At 47.5% G+C, this 19115-nt stretch overlaps 2 protein-coding genes across 5 annotated transcripts in view; both read right to left on the bottom strand.

Moving 5' to 3' along the window:
- Positions 1-240: 240 nt before the first annotated feature.
- On the bottom strand, positions 241-2442 carry LOC144120239 (neprilysin-2-like). The gene has a single exon (XM_077652640.1). The coding sequence runs from the start codon at positions 2440-2442 to the stop codon at positions 241-243; it is 2202 nt and encodes a 733-aa protein (XP_077508766.1).
- A 13420-nt stretch (positions 2443-15862) lies between these two features.
- The window catches only part of LOC144122006 (uncharacterized), a 182319-nt gene continuing 179066 nt past the window's right edge, over positions 15863-19115 (bottom strand). For all 4 annotated transcript variants that reach the window (XM_077655504.1, XM_077655506.1, XM_077655505.1 and 1 more), the window contains one exon: positions 15863-18056. The gene's annotated coding sequence lies outside the window, so the exon portion shown is untranslated. The remainder of the gene's footprint in view (positions 18057-19115) is intronic.

Below are 19115 nucleotides of genomic sequence, written 5' to 3'. Positions count from 1 at the left end.
AATAGCTTCTAAAGTATGGGGAGAAATTGATCACATGGCTCCGCACATGGTCATGTAATCATTCCTGCCGGTCACCTGTTCTCCATCTTATGCATTCTGTGTACCCCGTGGCAGCACCAGATAGCCCATGTTATCGCCTGTCCACATCACATGCGGAACATCTAAGTCAGTCCTATAATTTTATTCTTCAGAAACGAATGGCCGGAGCTGGAGTGTCAAGCGAGATGGCTGTTTTTTTTTTTACTTCCACACGTTGCACCTTTTAGCTGGGTTCATGCGGGAGCCACGTTTGCATCCGAAGGCATCCGCAAAAGCGGGCAGGTTCATGAGCGGCACGTTAACGCGCCACGGAGCAGGCGTAATATGGAACTTCCGCTGCTGCTTCCACAACTCTTCGTCCCTGAAGTCGCAGTGGGCAGTCGCGAAGTTGTAAAAAAACATTTGGTCCAGCGTCAGTGAGTCGGGAGCAGCCCGCACACCGCTGGGTGCAGTCATGTTGGCGCCAGCGTATCTTGTCACGGCATCTCTGTACAGCCGGAACAGCGGGTACGCCATTGCATTGTCCAGGAAGTCCAGTTCCAGGGTTCGCATCCTAGCGCCTTCAACAAGATACGGCTGGTGCTGGGATTCGATGCACGTACTGATGTTTTCGTACGCCTCCAAGCTTCCGATGCTCCACCAGAGGCGGGAGCGAAGCTCGGCGTCCACCGAAGAGCCACTCCTGGCGAGCGCCTCTAAGAGGCCGCGTATCATGTTAGCCGCCACTACACCGTACGTGACAGGATGGATGAGGTTGCTGAGCTGACTAAGAAACGCCACCGTTGCGTGCGGCACAACCAAAAGGTTGCCGGTGTGCTGTAGCTCATAACCTGGCCGGAAAGCCGTAAGAGTGTAACGGTTATCGTACGCACGCGACGTTGAACTGCCCCAGACGTCCCAGTATGCAGCCGAAGCCACAGAGTAAAGGTCGAACACAATGCGCGGGAGTGGATGTTCAGGCCACAGGTGGTCAGTGTGCTTTCCATCGTCATTTTTCAGTGGCCATGGGGATGTCATATTCAGCTGCACTGAATTCCGCCGGTAGAGCTCGTACTCCACCAGATTGCACTGGGCTCCGAACTCGAATCGCATGGCACGTAATTTTCGCGACGCCGTGTCCTTGTCGAAGGCGTCGAACCAGGAGCGGCCAGAATCGATCAAGCCGGCGACCAGGTGCATGGACGCGTTGAACAAATGCCCCAGTTGTAAGTCCATGTGGCTTCGCGGCATGGTGGCAAACTCCTTGCCCAGCGTAAGCTTGGCAACGATGCCAGTACCGTATCTAAACAATTTCTCCATTAGCGTCAGGCAGGCTGCCTGCCGCTCGCCAAGGTCTGGGACGTCGTAGCTGTGAGTGAACTGGAGCAGGTATTCCGCGTCTTGTCCCAGCACAGGCGCAAGTTCGACTACGGCCTTGTAGGCCATGTAGTTCGTGACAATGGCGTCCCAGGCACCTCCAAGCACTGTGCCGAAGTTTCGGAAAAATATGGCGTCCATCACAACGACCTTCGTGTCGTTTCCGATGCTACCATTGGCATTGGCGATCAGGGAGTTGAAGTAGGTTGGCCAGTCCCAGGTGTCAGTGAAAAATAGTTCGTCCAGCGACACGTACTTCTCTCGGGGAGGCATCATGAGCTCTTCATCCGAGGCCAGCATGAAACTCTCCAATCTTTTTTCGAGCTGCATTATCTTTCTTGCCGCTGAACGGGTGTTCGCCATGGTGCAGAGACTAAGTGTCTTGGCCACGAAGTCAGCGTACATCGAATCGGTTGAGTCGACGAAGTTTGTGAGAAAGCGACGGTACAGCGTGTCCGGAGCCGACAACACAATGTCGAAGCCACCGACTCCACTCGATTCCCTTCGAAGCAGCACCCTGACCTTGAACAACGGATGCAGAGCCATATGTCGGTCTCCGGCGGCTACCACATGCGCCAGCTGTCCTTGGGCTATTTCCTGAATGGGCAGCGCACTGGGCAACCCGATCACCTCGAAGATGTCTCTGAGCTCAGCCGAGATGTTCGCCCTCGGGACCGTGTCGTTGCGGCAGGCGTCGTAGATCGACATCATCCGCGACAGGAAGTTGTCTTCGGTTGGCTCTCCCTTCAGCTGGACATAATAGCGAAAGAACCGTTCAATGTCGACCATCAGGTGCGTGGTGGAAAGTTCCGCGAAAGGCCTGGTCAACGCGCTACCCATTCGGAACCAGCGCTGGGCGTTGCAAGCGTGGGCGTAAAAGTCGTCGCACGGGTCTTTAGTCACGTCGGCGGCTCGGAGGATGTAGTCCCTGTTCCACTGGCAAAGCTGCGACCGGCACCCATCGTCGGCCGTGATGGACTTAGCGAGCTGGGCGCGTCTCTCGAGCCAAGGCTGGTGAGAGTCGTTCGTAATGGGCTCGGCATGCATCCTGGCAGTGTAGACCATGCCACTGACCCCGAGTAAGATGGCGCATCCGGCGGTGGACAGCAGCACGACGCGAACGCAGGCACTGTGGCGATGGGGCTTGGTGTATAATTCGGAGCGCTGACTGGGCACGGCAAGCGCGACTCCCCAAAGCTTCGCCGCCCCTGAGGTCGTTCTTCGTGGTGGCGCATAGAGAAGGCCAGGGGAATGGAGACAACACAAAGGAGGCCGAAGGGCAGGCAAAGTGTCGAACAAGGCACGTATTAATAAGACCTCTCGCAATGGTAGGCTCGAGGGCGCGAGCAGGTCTTCTTCCTCGTCTAAGTCCATCTTCGTCGTCGTTCTCCTCATACTCGTGGTTTACATAAATAAGGGGCTCTGGTTTACTTAAACATTAGTCTGGGGTAATACAAAAAACGTGCATATTCGCCGGGAATAAATCAGTGCAGCTGTAGTGAAACAGCTTCATTGTATCTGGAAGCGCGGGTGCCGTCTCTTACTGCAAGGTTTCGCCTTTTGACAGTACAAACGTTTTTAAAGTTTTGCGACTCGGAGCAGCATACATCCGAGTTGATCTTCCTAGGGCAGCGAGCGGAGTTCACCCAGTCGGATGGTCTCGCCTTCAAACTCCCCAAATCTGTTTCGTTTAATCTTTGCTGAGCCCACTCAACGTGCGAATACCTGAAATTGTTCCGGTGCGGTCCATCCCTGCAAATGTGTCTATCATCTACGATGACATTTATCCACGTAATGCAAAATTACTGCCTTTCTCATGGTTAAATGGTATGTTGCAGGATTATGTGTCGACCTTCAGCTCACATGTTGCAATTGCGACTGATGGCTCGGTGTGTGCAGAAAAGGCAGGTGTAGGTATTTACTCCCAGTCCCTTGACTGGTCTTTTTATCTCCGTCTCCAAGATTTCACTCCTATCTATCTGGCTGAGTTTCTAGCAGTGGTTCTCGCTCTGCGCAAGGTACCAATTTCTTTATCAGCAGTAATAATAATTACGGACTCGTTATCTTTATGCACTTCCCTCTCGGCGTCCACTGAATCGCAGCTCTTTCGGATTCTAAAATTCCTGATCCCTCCACACATCACATCAATTCGATTTCTTTGGGTTCCTGGGCACAGGGGTCTTCTATTAAATGAATCAGCTGATGCTTTAGCGAAGGCAGCCCTGAGTGGACCGATTGTTGACCCGCTTCCAACTGCTTACATCACGGCGGCACGCTTTCGACGGTACACTGTAATGAACGAATTGGGCGCATCAGCGCTTACTTCCTTGGACGACTTCCAGCACCTACTATTCCCATGGAGAAGCTCAGTCTGGCGATCGCGCAATCTTGAAGTTTCCTTCATGAGGCTTCGTTGCCGAGTGCCGTAACTAAATTTTTACCTATACAGGCCTGGTCTGGCGATCTCCCCATTGTGTCCGTATTGTGCGGAGCCGGAAACAATAGAGCACTTTCTTCTTTTTTGCCGTCGCTACTCATCGATTAGGAGGATTCTGTATTTCGGTTTTTACAACCACTTATAGTAATCCCTACCCCTTCTTTGCCTAAATTTTAGTTTGTATGACCCCCCCTAACCTCCTGCAACCACCTCGGCTACGAAAACTGTGCAATCCAAATTTTGGTAGGTCATCCCATGCTTGCCACATGCAAGTGGTCATTTAAATAGTCACCGCCTGGTTATGGCCAATCCCCCTTGTGGGTATGTGCCATTGTGTGAGGCCAACAACAACAACAACAACAACAACAACAACAACAACAACAATTAATCAGACCGGTGTTCTGGTTGGCTACACAGTGGCGTTCGTCGTGTTCATCGCTGCCCCGACGGCTCTGCTCTGCTGGGAACGATCGGCTAAGTTTCGGGTGGCTGATTGTGGCATTTTCTCTCTGCGTCTTTGCGCGGTAAGGCAGTAAGCCCGGGCTATGTCCACCCAGTCTCCCGGCCAGGGGAGTTCCCTCTGGTCGGCTTCTCTGTCCACTGATCTCCTACCGTTGGAAGTTTTTTTGCGCAGTGGTGTCGGCAGTATCCCTGTCGCGCTGGTGCCTAAGGATGGTGGTGCTATCAAGATGAACAACCCTGGTGCTGTTCGGGCTGCTCTCCAGTCGGCGACTTCTCATTATGAGTCAATCTCAGAAGTTCGCCAGTTTGGACGCGGCGGGATTCTGTGCAGATCGCCAGACCTCGCCTGTGTAAGAGATTTACTAAACTCCTCATCCTTTGCCTCCCTTCGGGTAAGCTCCTTCATCCCTTCACATCTGGCGCGCACGAAAGCTATTGTGCGAGGCGTAGACTCTTCCCTGTCTCCGGCAGAGACTCTTGAGCTTCTGTCGGCTGCAGGTGTTGTTGCTGTGCACCGCTGTAGCCGGGATGTAAACAACGTGCGGATGCCCACTGAATCAGTGATTGCTACCTTTGCCAGCACTTCCTGCCCCTCTGAAATCAAGGCATGGCCTCTAATTTTTCGGGTAGACCTATTATCATCTCGGCCTCTGCAGTGTAAACACTGCTGGCGCTATGGACATAGCGCTGGCGGTTGCAAATCCAACTTGAGGTGTTGCAACTGTGGGGATGGTCATTCAACGAGCACCTGCACTGAGAAGAATGAGAAGTGTTGCCTTTGCGGTGGTGCTCACTCTGCAAACTACTCAAATTGTCCCTCTCGAGCTCAGGAAATTCAAATTCTGGAAATAATTGACAGGAAACGCTGTTCGCGCCGTGACGCTATTTCAGAGGTCAAAGAACGTGCCCACGGTTATGCCGGTGTGACCGCTCGGCAAGGTGTCATGTTAGACTCAACGCTGTCCCAGGCAATTGCGGCTGCTGTGGAGGCTTCGATGTCTAAAATGGTAGAAAGATTGTCGCAAGTGTGTCGGAGTGCCTTACAAATGTTCTAGCGACTCAGATTACACATGCCGTGCAGGATAGTTTGGCACCTCTTTCGACAGCAATTCCCTCTCCTCTTATCCGGTCTCCAATTCCAGTAGCATCACAACCCCAGGAACAAACTTCTGACCCTTACGCTGTACCTACCTCGGGTACTTCGAGGGATGTTGATATAATGTATGATTCCGAGATGGTGGAGCCTGATGCGCGGCTTCTTAAGCGCAGTGGGTCCCCCATGTCTCATTCGTTGTCTTCTCTGGGCACCTAGCCCAAATCAAAGAAGCAGCAGCTTGGCACTAAACCCAAGGATACCATTTTGGAGCAGGCAGTTGCTGCTGCCAGACTTTCGCAACCATAGCGTCGTTGCGAGTTCTGCAGTGGAACTGTCGCTCTATTCTTTCCGCTTCCACAGATTTACACTGCCTTTCTATTCAGCTTAATCCGGATGTCATAATTCTGCAAGAAACGTGGCTTTCAACCGACAAACATTTTCGTATCAAAAATTACCGTTCATTTCGCCTAGACCGCCAGTCAAGAGGCGGGGGTTTACTAACTTTAGTCTCTTCAAAATTTTGCCACACGGTTGTGGTATCTTTTCAACAAATGTCTCCCGACTGTGAGATTTTGGCAATAGACTTTGTACTTCCTGGGTGCTCTCCATTATCAATAGCAAATTGTTATTTCCCCAATGGAGTCCAGGATGTTAGACCTCTGGACTTTTTACTCGTAAACTGTAAAAACCCAGTTCTCGTGGCTGGGGACTTCAATTCTCACCATGTGTCTTGGGGTTTTAGGACTAATACATGAGGCAAGCGCCTTTGGGACTGGGTTTCTGATCACAACCTGATGTGCTTAAATTCAGGATCGGCCACTTATCTTCGCTCACACACTCAATCTGTTTTAGATCTCACGTTCATTAGTCCTGGAATTGGCGTAACGAATTGGTCGACAGTTGATAGCGGCACCTCAAGTGATCATATACCTATTCATTTTGATATCATATGTCGTGTTACTCCAGCGTCTTCTCAGTTGCGGTCACATGTAAATTATGACAGATTTCAGACGGCGTTGCGCTCTGCCCTTGCTCCAGTGTCTAACATCGCTGAGGTCCACCAGTCAGCAAGCATATGTCTGGCTATTGAGGAAAGCCGTAAAAAGTCGGAGTTCCTGGTGAGGCCAACAAAAGGGAATTCTAACTGGCGGAATGCGGACTGTACAAGAGATTACAGGCGGAGGAAGGCAGCATGGAAAAAGCTTCTTCATAAACAATGTCCGAATAACCGGAGTGATTATAAATTTATTGCAGCCACCTTTAAACGCACAGTTTCTCGCGCAAAGGAAAAATATGACTCAGAACACTTCGATTATCTTTCAAAGGCGGGCAACCGACGTGCACTATTCGGTTTTCTACGGTCTAGGAAACAGCTCATGTCCTCTCATAATTTTCAGCCATTAGTTATGTCACCTGTAGAAGCTATCCAGGCGGTTGAATTAATAGCCACAGGCCTGCAAAAGCAATTCTCGTCTTTACTACCTTTGCGACCATTGTTGTTTGCACCAGTCGTGCCAAATTATAATGCCTCACAAGTAAATCTATCAGAGCTTTCACAAGTTGTCCAGAGATTGCCAGCTGCTGCTCCTGGTCCTGATGGTGTTACCACAAAGATGCTCAAGATTCTATTTGAAGAGTCTCCCAACTCCTTATTGCACCTAGTAAACTACTCTCTCAAACACGCTTGGATACCTTCTGAGTGGAAGCTGTCCAAGGTGATCCCTTTACTTAAAAATCAGGGTGGAGGCTATGAATTGGATAATATTAGGCCAATTTCTTTAACATCAAACGTGGTAAAGTTGATAGAAAGGGTGTTACTAATTCGGGTGTCAGCCATTGTAGACCGCAAAAGTATACTCAGCCCGTGCCAACTCGGTTTCCGGCCACGGTGTTCGATATGGAATGTACATGCTGATCTTGAGAGCAGAATTCTCCTTGCTCGTCGTCAACGCCTGGTCGCGGCTTTGGTTACGTTAGATGTCGCCAAAGCTTACGACAGTGTAGAACACTCCATCCTGATACATAGGCTACAGTCTCTTCAATTTCCAGATTATATAGTTGCATCGATATCTGCATTTCTTCATAACAGAGAATTCTTTTGCGTCCATAAGGTGTTCATTCAGAGAGGTACAGACAAACGCGAGGTGTACCGCAAGGAGCTGTTCTTTCTCCTGTGCTCTTTAATATTCTGTTAAGCTCAATTCCTCTCCACCGCCATGTACTCACTTACGTCTATGCGGACGACATTGCGTTTTTTGCTGCTGCGCCGGATATACATTCTCTGTATGGTCTGTTGAAGTCATATTTGCATACACTTGAGCACTGGTTCAGCGCATTACACCTGAAGTTAAATGTTGGCAAGTGCGCCACTCTTGTTTTCCCTCTATTCACTCCTGTAGTGGTCTCTCTCACTTGCCAGTTAAAAATAATACCGCAGGTTCAATCCCTAAAATACCGAGGGGTCATTTATGACAACAAACTCACCTGGCGACCTCACATTGACCATGTCGCGGCGAAAGGGGCTCGTGCCGTGGGTATGTTACGGAGATTATGTCATCACCGGTACGGCATGCGCAGAGATGCGCTATTAATGATCTACATAATGTATGTCAGGCCAATTTTAGAATTTGGATCAGTGTTGTTTTCAGGCTCGGCTACATATAAACTTCGCCCTCTCGTCCTTTTAGAGAGGGAAGCACTTCGCATGTGCCTCGGCCTTCCAAAATTTGTGGCTATCAATGTGCTGTACCTTGAAGCCCGCATTCCGTCTCTCTTATCACGACTTCAATTTTTAACTGTGCAAACTTACTTCAGGATCTATGAATCCCATTTCCACCGTTCCCAAAGCATTTTCTGTTCTCAGCCGACCTCCTTTTTTGGTGTCCCCTGGTCTCGTTTCAATTCCCCTCAGGTAGTGTTTGTGCAAAGATTACTTCAGCCTTTAGATGTAAACATTTATGACATCCTTCCTGCGCTTCGCAATGGGCCCGCTATCCACATTGTTTTCGACGACATATTCCCCAAAAATGCAAAACTTTTGCCACCGAGTATTCTAAATTGTCTTCTAGAAGATCATCTGAGGACCCTAGCTACCTACAGATATAGCAATAGCCACTGATGCATCGCAATGCAATGAAAAAGCAGGTGTGGGAATATTTTGCTCGCATTTAGACTGGTCTTTTTCTCTGCGCCTTCCAGATTTCACCCATATTTTTCAAGCAGAGCTTCTAGCAGTTGTACTTGCTCTACGCAAGCTAGACCCCTCTATTACAGCTGTTGCAGTAATTACTGATTCTTTATCTTTGTGTTCGTCCCTCGCTGCACATGTTGACGGTCCCATTTTATCAACTTTCTTATCCCTACTTCCTCCGCATTTGAGCCTTGTTCATTTAGTATGGGTTCCCGGTCACAGCAGTGTGACAGTAAATGAGATTGCTGATAATCTCGCAAAGGCTTCCCTCAGCGGCCCCGTGTTGCCAATCATCCCGGCTACAGCCTATATTACAGCATCTAGATTTCGGCGACGTGCGTTTTTAAGCACGCAAGACACATCACTTTTAACATCGGCGGATTATGAGCACCTTAAATATTATTGGAACAGGAAAATTTGTTGCTCTCGGCAGCTTGAAGTATCACTGACGAGGCTGCGCTGCCGCATCCCCCCTCTAAATTTCTATTTACACAAGTCGGGTTTGGCGCTCTCTCCCCTTTGTGCATTTTGCCGTGAGCCTGAATCTATTGAACATTTTTGGCTGTATTGTCGCCGATTCAACTCTCTGAGAAAACGGTTGCTGGAGGAGCCCTTGCAGCATCTTGGCCTTAGTTTGAGCAGCCCGCTCTTGCTATCATTCGGCGCCACCACATTTGGGTTCAGCCACAGATCTGTTTGTACCGCTGTTCTAAATTTCATGATGGAATCTCATCGACTGCCTTGCTAAGTGTTCCAACCTTTTCTTTTCTATCAATTATTACATTTTGACTAAATCATTAATATTTAATCCCTCTCTATTATTACTCTTACAATCAAAACACTCATCCCTTTTCTGTTCGTGACGAAAAATTCACCGGTGTTGCGCTCCCACGTGCTTTTCCTTTTTGTTAACTGCGTTCAGGTGAATAGCCACCCGATTCTTGGCCGATCCCCCAGTGTGGGTATGTGCCATCTTTTGATAGGCTAACAACAACAACAACAACTGATTCCTCAAGCCAGTCGCTCTCAGGAAGCTAAACAGTGTCTTGTAGGCTTCGAGAAGAAAAAATGCATCTTCTCATTACAACTATAGTGCACTGGAATACGGGGTAGCGTGCTCAGGGAGGACTCGCGGCCGCAACTGTTTATTTCGTAAGCCACGAGATGGCGCCAGCTAATCATTTTTTGTAGGAGCATTCACCACTCCCGACACTTTACGGCGTTTTGCAAACCTCTTGGGTTTCGGTAATCTCTCGGTTGTTTTGATAGGCCTTTGTCTTCGGACACTACACACCTCTGGAATAAAGCAGGGGCTTATTAGGACCGCTTTGTATGTAAAAATACAAGCTAAGAATCAAAGAACATTTTTGCCATAGTGCACGCTAACATCCCCTTTATGCCTCAATTTCATCGTCAATTTAACGAGAAACCTGCAGCTTCCTCATGCTCTTTATCATTATTTGGGTCAAGATGGATAACGCTCTCAGTCAGCTATGTACGCAGCTGGACAAACGAACCGTTTTCAAAAACTGCCCCAGACCTCACGCAGTAGCCATCCATCACTCCGGCACGGATGTGGAGGAAGGGTCCGCTTCTAAGCCCCAGTTGCCCCTATCTAGGTGCTAATATTTACTGTCATAGCGTCTGCCTTCATCCCTGCGCTGCTTGGAGTTCAGAACGAGGGTAACTGGCGAGAAGATAACGTATCATGAGGTCAGGCATTAAAGGAGTCTGAACGATGAACCTAGTGGTAGTAGGAATGAGACTTAATTGCCTGCATTGTTCTTGGACATCTCATGTTGTCTGAAAGAATGCTTGAGGACGAGGAGTAGTTTCAGGTGGTGCGGAGAAATGCTAAATGTCATAAATGTTTAGTTCCTTGATGCATGCTCCAAAATTACAGGGAAACATGCGCCTGTTATGGGTGTGTTTTAAGTCGCAAAACTTCACAACAGCTCTTGTTGACAACTTAAGAATGAGCCAGTGTGCTCTGTTGTGCTGTTGTCATTTCGTATGCCGGTGTTCCTATGAGTGGAGCAGGAGATGCTTGCTTGTCCGTTTCAACAAGAGCAGTTCCTGAGCACACGCTTGCTTTGCTGAAGTGCCTAATAGCACACGTTCGAGAGCGAAGCTGCAGTAGTATTGGTTATTCACTGTTGTCCAGTTGGGAATGCCTACCTCCTGTAGCATCTACTAGGTGGTGGGAATTAAGGGAACTCATATAGCTTTACGCCACATTCGCTTTATACCAGCGCCCTTGATTGTGCCAGGAGTAAGTCCGAGAGTTTACGTTGGGCAAGCACATCTGCATCAACAGATTCATCGCGGAGGCAATGCGTTGGTATTGTGAAAACATCTTGTGAAAACATCTGGTGCGACAAGGAGGGATCCAACTTTGTGGCGGTGATCAATGCGTGCTGAAATGTACGGTGGTCTTTTTAAGAACTTCTCGTTAAGATAATGATTATGATAAATTTTGTGAAAAGCACATAATGGGAAAGAAGCGGCAGGGAAAGGTTAGCTTTCATGGCAGTTACTCTACTTGTACGATGATAGCTGGAAAGTATGAAACTACAACCGCAGTTTTGAACTGATTCTAAGAAAGAAATGAGAGATTCAACCCCAGGGTTCAACACCGATTAGGAATATTCTAATTTAGAGCGGTCCAATGCTTTAGTAATAGTTTTAATGAACTCGGTGCACATGAAAAATTTCTGCGAAGGTATCCAAGGATGCGGTTGGCGTTATTTATAATGTAATCATTACGAGCTTTTCCAAGACAGGTTAGAAGAGACGTGAACACCCAGATATTTATAAGACGACACAGATTCAAGAGTGATGTCATTAGTGCAGTAGGTAGTGTGTGCAGTAGATGGACGAGAAATGGGCAAATGGTTGCATTTAGCAATGTTTAGCTTCATATTCGACAGGTTGCACCAATCCAGTACCTTGTTAATATCTGACTGAAGAACAGATACATCATTATCATCATTAATTTCGCGGTAAATAACAGTCATCGGCAAAAAGAGAAATGGAAGACGATATAGTAGTTGCTAAGTGTGGGCACTGCCCGTCGAATTGAGGATCAAATTGTTTGGCGATTGCGGGACACATTAGAGTATTGCTCTGCAGGCTTCTCGGTATGCCAACCTCAGCCCCAAACGCGTCATTAGGCACCTGGCCACCAGGGTCTGAGAGTAATGAGACCGCTGACGCGGCCGCCCGAGAGCTTACCCACCGGGCACCTCACCCCAGCTCTTCTGGCTCAGAGCATGCTAGGCAACCGCTTCTGCGGTTCCACGAAATTATTGACGACTGCTGTAAACGTCACCGCTTGCTTCCGGTTCCCGCAAGGGGGCTGAGCAAGGCTGACTAACGTCTCTCTAGACGAACGCATACCCAGCTCTCAGCTCCCGCTGCGGTGGCTCAGTGCATGGTTAGGCGCTCGGCTATACTGATCTGGAGTACCCGGGTTCGAACCCGACCGCGGCGGCCGCGTTCCGATGGAGGCGAAACGCCAAGGCGCCCGTGTGCTGTGCGATGTCAGTGCATGTTAAAGATACCCAGGCGGTTAAAATTATGCTGGAGCCCTCCACTAAGGCACCTATTAATTTCTTCTCTTATTCCCTCCTTTATACCACTTCCCTTACGGCGCTTTGCTTCATCATGAACTATTCACTCGCGCAACCTGTACATAATCCTTATTGTGCAAATAGTTTTTGTGTATATTACCTCTGCCCCCATCCTCTCTTCCTGTCCCCTGATCTCTTTCATTCCATTTCTCCATTCTGCCTGCTACCATGTATTTCGGCTGCCCCAGCTCAGGTGCTTCAGTATCGATGGCAGATGCCGGGGCTGGCAAAAATCTTTTCCTTCCTTTTTATTGTTTTAATAAACCACTACCACTACTACTAACGGCACGGTTAAGGTGTCCGCCGATATTTGAGACATACTGCGCCGTTTCCTTTCCCCACAAACCAATTTTTCAATTTTACCCAGCTCTCAGCGGCTCTAATGTCAATGCAGGATGCACTCTCGAACGTTCGTGTTAAGCGTGCTTCCGGTGGTACATGTCTATCATCAAATATGGGCCTCGCATCTTTTGACAAAGTCTGACCGAACATTTTTTGGCCATGGTAGCACGTTGCCCCGAGTTCATGCTCACGTTACTTTCTTTGCGAGTTCCTTACACGCTGGGATACGTAGATAGAGCGCCGGCAGCGGCCAGAAGGCGGATGTTGGCAACTTGATAATGGGACAAAAGATGGCGACACCTCTTGTAGCATTATGAAACGTCTGTAGAAAAGTAGAGAAAAAATCTTGGACCCGCTTACACAAAGCAAATTAGAGAGTACCACCCGCCGCAATGGCTGAGTGGCTAGGGTTCTATGACTGCACTTGGATGGATGGAAAAAATTTTTTTAGATAAAAAAATTGCTGATGGCCTAGCTCTGTTAGGCCAGGATATACGTAGCGAAAGCACAGAGACTTCTGCATTGGAAGAGTGCATTCACTAGATGCGCTTTTATTCATGGTTAACGCTTGAGCCGTCGTGGCTGTGGTGCGGGGAGTATATGCCCTATAAAAGCCACCTAGCTGGCTACCCTCTCTGGATGCACGTGTGTGCCTCACAGACCTTTGATGTTTTAAAAGGAGGGGTCTTGCAGGGGTACGGTGACCTGGTGTTTTGTGGTGTAAGCGTGCTTAGACTTTTCTTTTCTGCACTATTTCTATGCAATAAAGAAAAAAAAAACCGTCGTGGCAGAGTGCTAGCGTCTCCGCATCAAACGCCAAAGGCCTTGGTTCGATTCCGAGCCTCGGCATAGGCTTTTTTTTCTTTTATTCAGTGGGTGTGTGGGGGGTTTGTGGCTCCCATAGATGCCGCCACCGAATACGTTGGTTAGCGGTTAAGCGCAGGCTCTGTTAAGGCTCGTTTGTACTGCGGCATAACGCGCACGCTGCACGGCGACGTCACGTCGGCCAAAGCAAGACGCTGTATACTCCAACTGCGCTTGACCGCCGGCGTGTTCGGCGGCTCTGACGCACTGGCGGAAACTTGGAGCATGACCCTACTTCGCGCAGAGCGCGCCAGCCGCCGCCGACCAGACCGGTTTGGCTCCGCATGTGTTGTGACGTCACGTGCCTCCTCAGAGCACCGCCACGGCAAAATCGCGAGCTCGCGGCCAGTAAAGCTTTCGTTTTAAAACACTTCCAATACCTGTCGCGAGCTAGCCTCCAACTTAAGAAAGGTATGCCAATGCAACGAGAAATCGTATGACAACACCTGCAACTGTGTCCGACGAACGGTTGCCTCACAATTTTAATGCAAAAATTGGTTTTCGAGGAAAGGAAATGGCGCAATAACTCACATCTCGGTCGACACCTATACAGCGCCTTCAGGGAGGAGGTACAGTTGGGAAGGCATACACTGAAGGAGCATATCTCGCCGATTCAAATGCTTGTAAGTACCCTCCAACTTCACTAGCAAATATGTAAGCTACATGCTATGTAAAATGCCATGCCATCCCCCGGAACGCTGTATGACGAACGGTTGCGTCACAATTTTGGTACACATGACTGGAAAACTGGTGCCACATTTAAGTCTACAAGTGGGGGGTATATAAGGGCGGAAAAACGGAGTGTGTGTGTGTGTATGTGCCTGAAATTGCAGTGCTAGACGCTCTGCGCATCCTGCTTGGAGACGTCGCCCTATTTTCTTGCCATCGGTGGGGTTTTCTCTACCACCTGCGAGTACACACACACTAACATGCACTCGCCGCTAGCTTTTCCCGTATCGGGGCTAGTATGGCTTCCGCCTAACATTCACCAAAGCCGACTAAAAGCTTCAGATGCGAGCCACTACGGCACCTTTCCTCCTTTTTTTGTGCCCTCCTTTATCTCCTCTTACGGCACAGTTTCGGTGTCCACTGAGATGCGAAACAGTTACTGCGCAATTTCCGTTCAAGAAATTTTCAATTTATAGCAGCATTTTTAAATGCGATATCATATACGTTCTCTTGAAAAAACACCCGGTTTCTCCGTGACGAAATTCCGATAAATCAATCTTGAGGTGACGTCATCCGGGTCACGTGAACCCACAGCAATTTTACGTTCCGAATAGCTACAAAAATTTGGCAGTTGGCAGAGAGCAGTTAATTTAAAATGTCAAAGGATCCCCAAAATTTGGCAGTTGGCCCACCTCAAAAACTTTGCCATTTGTCTACCCTCAAAACTTAGCACCAACTGCTTGGAGAATCAATGTACAGCCCTTGAACGAAAATGTGAGTGATAGCTGACAGACGATACCGACAGTGCCCACATATACCTCCAAAGCCCACACACAACCCACTGGACTTCTTATTGCAGAAGATGCTCACCATTAATGCAACTGCAGACAGCAAAATAGGCAAGACACAGTGGGTGATTTGTCATATTTATTTACAAGAACCAGAGCTCAGCTTCAACATGCAGCCTCATACTTTGGCACTAAATAAAAAAAAAGCCTAACTGCTTTAACGTAAATTTGCTCCTTATGCACACATGTAAAATAATACAGTTGGAGCAGATGAGGCGCTCAGTGCATCCCACCTGCAGAGCTTGCATGCCACAGCCGACCCACAAATCCAACCAAGGGCCGCCATCAGCAACCACACACTTACTGGGCCCTCACATGGTCAGGTAGACCGTCGCTACTCATGGTGCACGAAAGTGTCTAGATGCCACTTGTTGCCATCTGTGTGTTCAGCGTTCAAACGCAGTCATGTCTTGAATGTTGACAGTGTTGCTGAAGCAGCTAGCCATCAGGGAACCAATGCCTTGAATGCCCTCGCTCCCTACCTGCTTATTTTTCATTAAAGAAATTTCTTATCTCTTGAGCACAATGCCAGCATTTGTGAGCACAGTTTAATCTCATATACAGGTAGCCATGCGCAGCACAGGACAGCAGCTAAAGCAACAGTCCTGTGGGTTCTTTGGTATAGCTTGAGGAGGATCACTACAGTAAAGCCCAGGCAGAGAGCAGACAGCCAAAGAGTCCAGCATTTCAAGAGACACCAGTGAAGAGGGCTCCATTGCAGACTGTCTAGAAAATGCTGGATGTATAAAATACCTTCCTTTTTTTCTCTGCCAACTAGTAATGAAGTCATAATAGGCTGCCCCAACATCAGCTATTCAGACAGTTTCACAACAGGAGTGCCAAGCCATGATTTGGCGCTTCCACCTGCTTAGAGCAACAGCCTAGCACTTTTCCTCCTGAGCCTTTTTTTGGCAAGCAGGCCTAAGGTGCAAATGACGTCACCAACCTGAGTAATATATGCTTGGTGCCAGCATACATGCATTAGTGCCGCAGCACTGGTACAGGAGAGATTTACATTAACAATGCATTAACATCGCACCATTAGGGCTTTATACTGTTGCCATTTTCTCTTCAAGTTTAGGGAATTACTTAATCCATTTATTCATAATTTGTATGCAAAAAAAATCACTCTAAAAGCACAAAAGTGTCCAGAAAGCATCAGCAGATGCTGACAACCCTGAACATACTATAACTTAGAAAGTTTTACAGAGAGTCCACACGCTGTTGGAGTATACAGAGTAACCAGAGGTAGGAAGGTGTCCCATAAACAAAGGACGTTAGTAAGTGGGGAAGTGATCACCCATAAAGCTAATCATTTTGGGTTCAAAAAAGATGTAAGTACAACTTTGAGGACATAATGCAGGTGCCACAAGGAAAAATAACCATTCACTTATCCAATTCACCTCAACAATTAACTTTGCTTCCTTGGGTTGTTTTTGTCTCCAGAATAGTGCTCGCATGACACAGAAGAGCCAAGAATAGAAAGATGCTGCAGGTGCCAAGCAACTTCTCCTTCAACATCATTCAAAGCGACGCATCTCATCGCCTGAAAAAATTCAAAAATGGTGGATTCATCACAATCAACTGTCGCAAAGCCTCCTCACACTTATCAATACTGCCGCGCACTTTGAAAGGAAATGTCCCCAACGAAAATGGCAGTTGCAACAACATAACGGGAGGGAAACGTGACCACACAACAAACGATAGAAGACGCATGCAACAGTCACTAAATGCCAGTCCTCCTTATAAAACACTAACACGACAGTTGCCAGTCCGAGCTCCCCTTCCAGATCATCAAACAGCAGTGCTCTCATCAGCTGCTCCCAAATTCTTTGCAAGGACTGTGCATGAAACTTAAATGGTCACCTTAGTGGCATGACTGGAGAGGTACAAGTCATCAACTCTAGCAACAGCTGTACACTACACTAAGGTCTTAAAAGACTAAATAAAAAATAAACAGGAATGGTATACAAAGATTACAGCAAACAGAAATTAAGTTGCGGCCTAGAAGCATAAAGAATGCAGTGTATCAACAAACGAGTCAATTTCGCAAGACGAGTGCTGCTGCACTTAGTGAAGTGGAAGGGGAGCTGAGCATGCTGACAACCCCAAACCAACAAATCTTGAACAAGACCTTCAACCATAACTAACACGTCACTTCGCAGCACATTTCTTCACAGCATGCTTAGATGTTTACAGTTTGTTTCTCGTCAATACTGTACAGACCACAAAAGCAAACACAGATGACAACACTGTGTTGGCCACATCACTTCTGATTCTTAATGGCAGCAAGTCGTTAATTTTGTGTATACTCATGCATGCAGCGTGAAATGTCAAGCTCCACGCAGATTGGAAGGTCAGAATGTTGAGACATGGCGAAAAAGATGGAATAAACGAGCTAAAACTAAAAATTGGGCTAAGTTATCTCCAAAAAGAGAGATGAGGGGAGCCTTGAGAACACAGCAGTGGTGCTTGGTTCTGAAACAGTGTGCGGAATGTAGTCGGAATTGTAAAGCAATAAATTAGGATCTCTCGGACTGCTTTGCCTTGCATTATCCCCTTTTCAAGCACACATTTCCTTTCACTACGTCAGCCCACATTCGCGTTTAGACTGACAAATGCAAACATGGTTGTTGAACACAGAGATTCATTCGTAAATAAGTGTATGGTTGTGCGCATACATAGACACACCTACGAAGATGGGCTGCATCGAAAATGAAGCAGCCAAAGATTAGGAAAAGCAATACTTTTTCACAGAACTATATGAAAGAGTGGCATATTTAAAACTGCAGCTAAGCAAGACAAGATGTAAAACACGCATTTACATGTCAGGCATTGAAGGAAATAAACAAAAAACATACAAAGCTGTGGCGTTACCAGCTCGCTTGTGCAACAACACTCCAAAAACTGTTGATCAGTCAGTGGCACAAAAAAAAATGTGGGTGGCAGTTCTCTGCAGCAGTCAGGTCGCACTGCTACAGTGCTGGACGCTTATGCGCGGACACGGTTTCAGCTGAAGTGCTCAGCAGCCAGCCTTGGGTGCACTGCAGGCAGCGGCGCTGAATGCTGCGAAGGTTGGCTGGAACAAAACAGCTGCCGCTTGGCTCATGGAACGCATGACCTGCATAACGTGAAGAATGAGGTCAGCTTGAGGAACAGTGCATGATGTGGCATGTGGCAAAAGAAGCAGCAGTTAAAGAGACACCGAGGAGAATAAGTTGGCCAATATTAATAGATTCCCCATCATCAGCCTAAGTCCACTGTGGAAGAAAGGCCTCTCCCAAGTCTCTAATTAACCTTCTCACGTGCCAGCTGCGGCCACCAGCAAACATATTAAATGACTACAGACACCTAATTTTATTGAATTTTTTCTTCTTTAAAGTGATGCATTAGACATTAAAATACATGGATCCCCACATGGTAATTGCCTAAGACCACTAAATAATTTGTAACTGAATTTCTTCTCATGCTGTTTCGGTTTCATCAACCAAACTTTAGGTTACCATGAGGCACAGAACAATACATTATAAATGCTGATACGTAGTTTTAACTAACTGCAGCACTTAAACCAGCCTGCTTCAAGAGCTAGAATCATAACAAACGATATATCAGCAGTTCGATTGCAGTTTTTTTTGTGTCCCATGTAACCTAAAGTTCAACTACACGTCATGGCCATACTTCAGTTGATGAAATCGAAACAGCATCAAGAAGAAATTCTATTATAAATTATTTAGCAGTCGTAGGCAAATATAACGGGGTGCTCCATGTATACCAATGCCTAATGCATCATTTGAAAGAATAAAATGCACAAGAAAAAATATGGTGTCTATAGTCTTTCAATCTCATCCACCCATCTGAGTTTTTGCTGGCCCCCGCTGCGCTTGCCTTCTTTGGTATCCAATCCGTTACCCATAACGGCCATCAGTTGTTTAGCCTTGCCCGAGCCAATTTCTTCTTGATTTTAACAAGAGTGTCACTAACCTGCGTTTATTTGTTTACCCACTCTGCCTTCTTCTTGTCTCTTAACTTATGGACCTATCATTTTTCACCTTTCCATAGCTGGCTTCACGGTCCTTAGTTTAAATGTACGCTGAGGATGAACTCCCTCCAATTATTGTTGTCAATAAAATTGAGTCTCCGGATTTTTCTGTTTACGTTGACATTGCTCCGGCCGCAAAAG

The sequence above is a fragment of the Amblyomma americanum genome, chromosome 2 (assembly GCF_052857255.1).
Source record: "Amblyomma americanum isolate KBUSLIRL-KWMA chromosome 2, ASM5285725v1, whole genome shotgun sequence".
Lineage (NCBI taxonomy): Eukaryota > Metazoa > Arthropoda > Arachnida > Ixodida > Ixodidae > Amblyomma > Amblyomma americanum.
This window is presented reverse-complemented; position numbering and strand designations above follow the sequence as displayed.

Bases quoted from the DNA above. Each gene is read 5' to 3' on its own strand.
- LOC144120239 (XM_077652640.1), bottom strand. From the start codon at position 2,442: ATGCATGCCGAGCCCATTACGAACGACTCTCACCAGCCTTGGCTCGAG.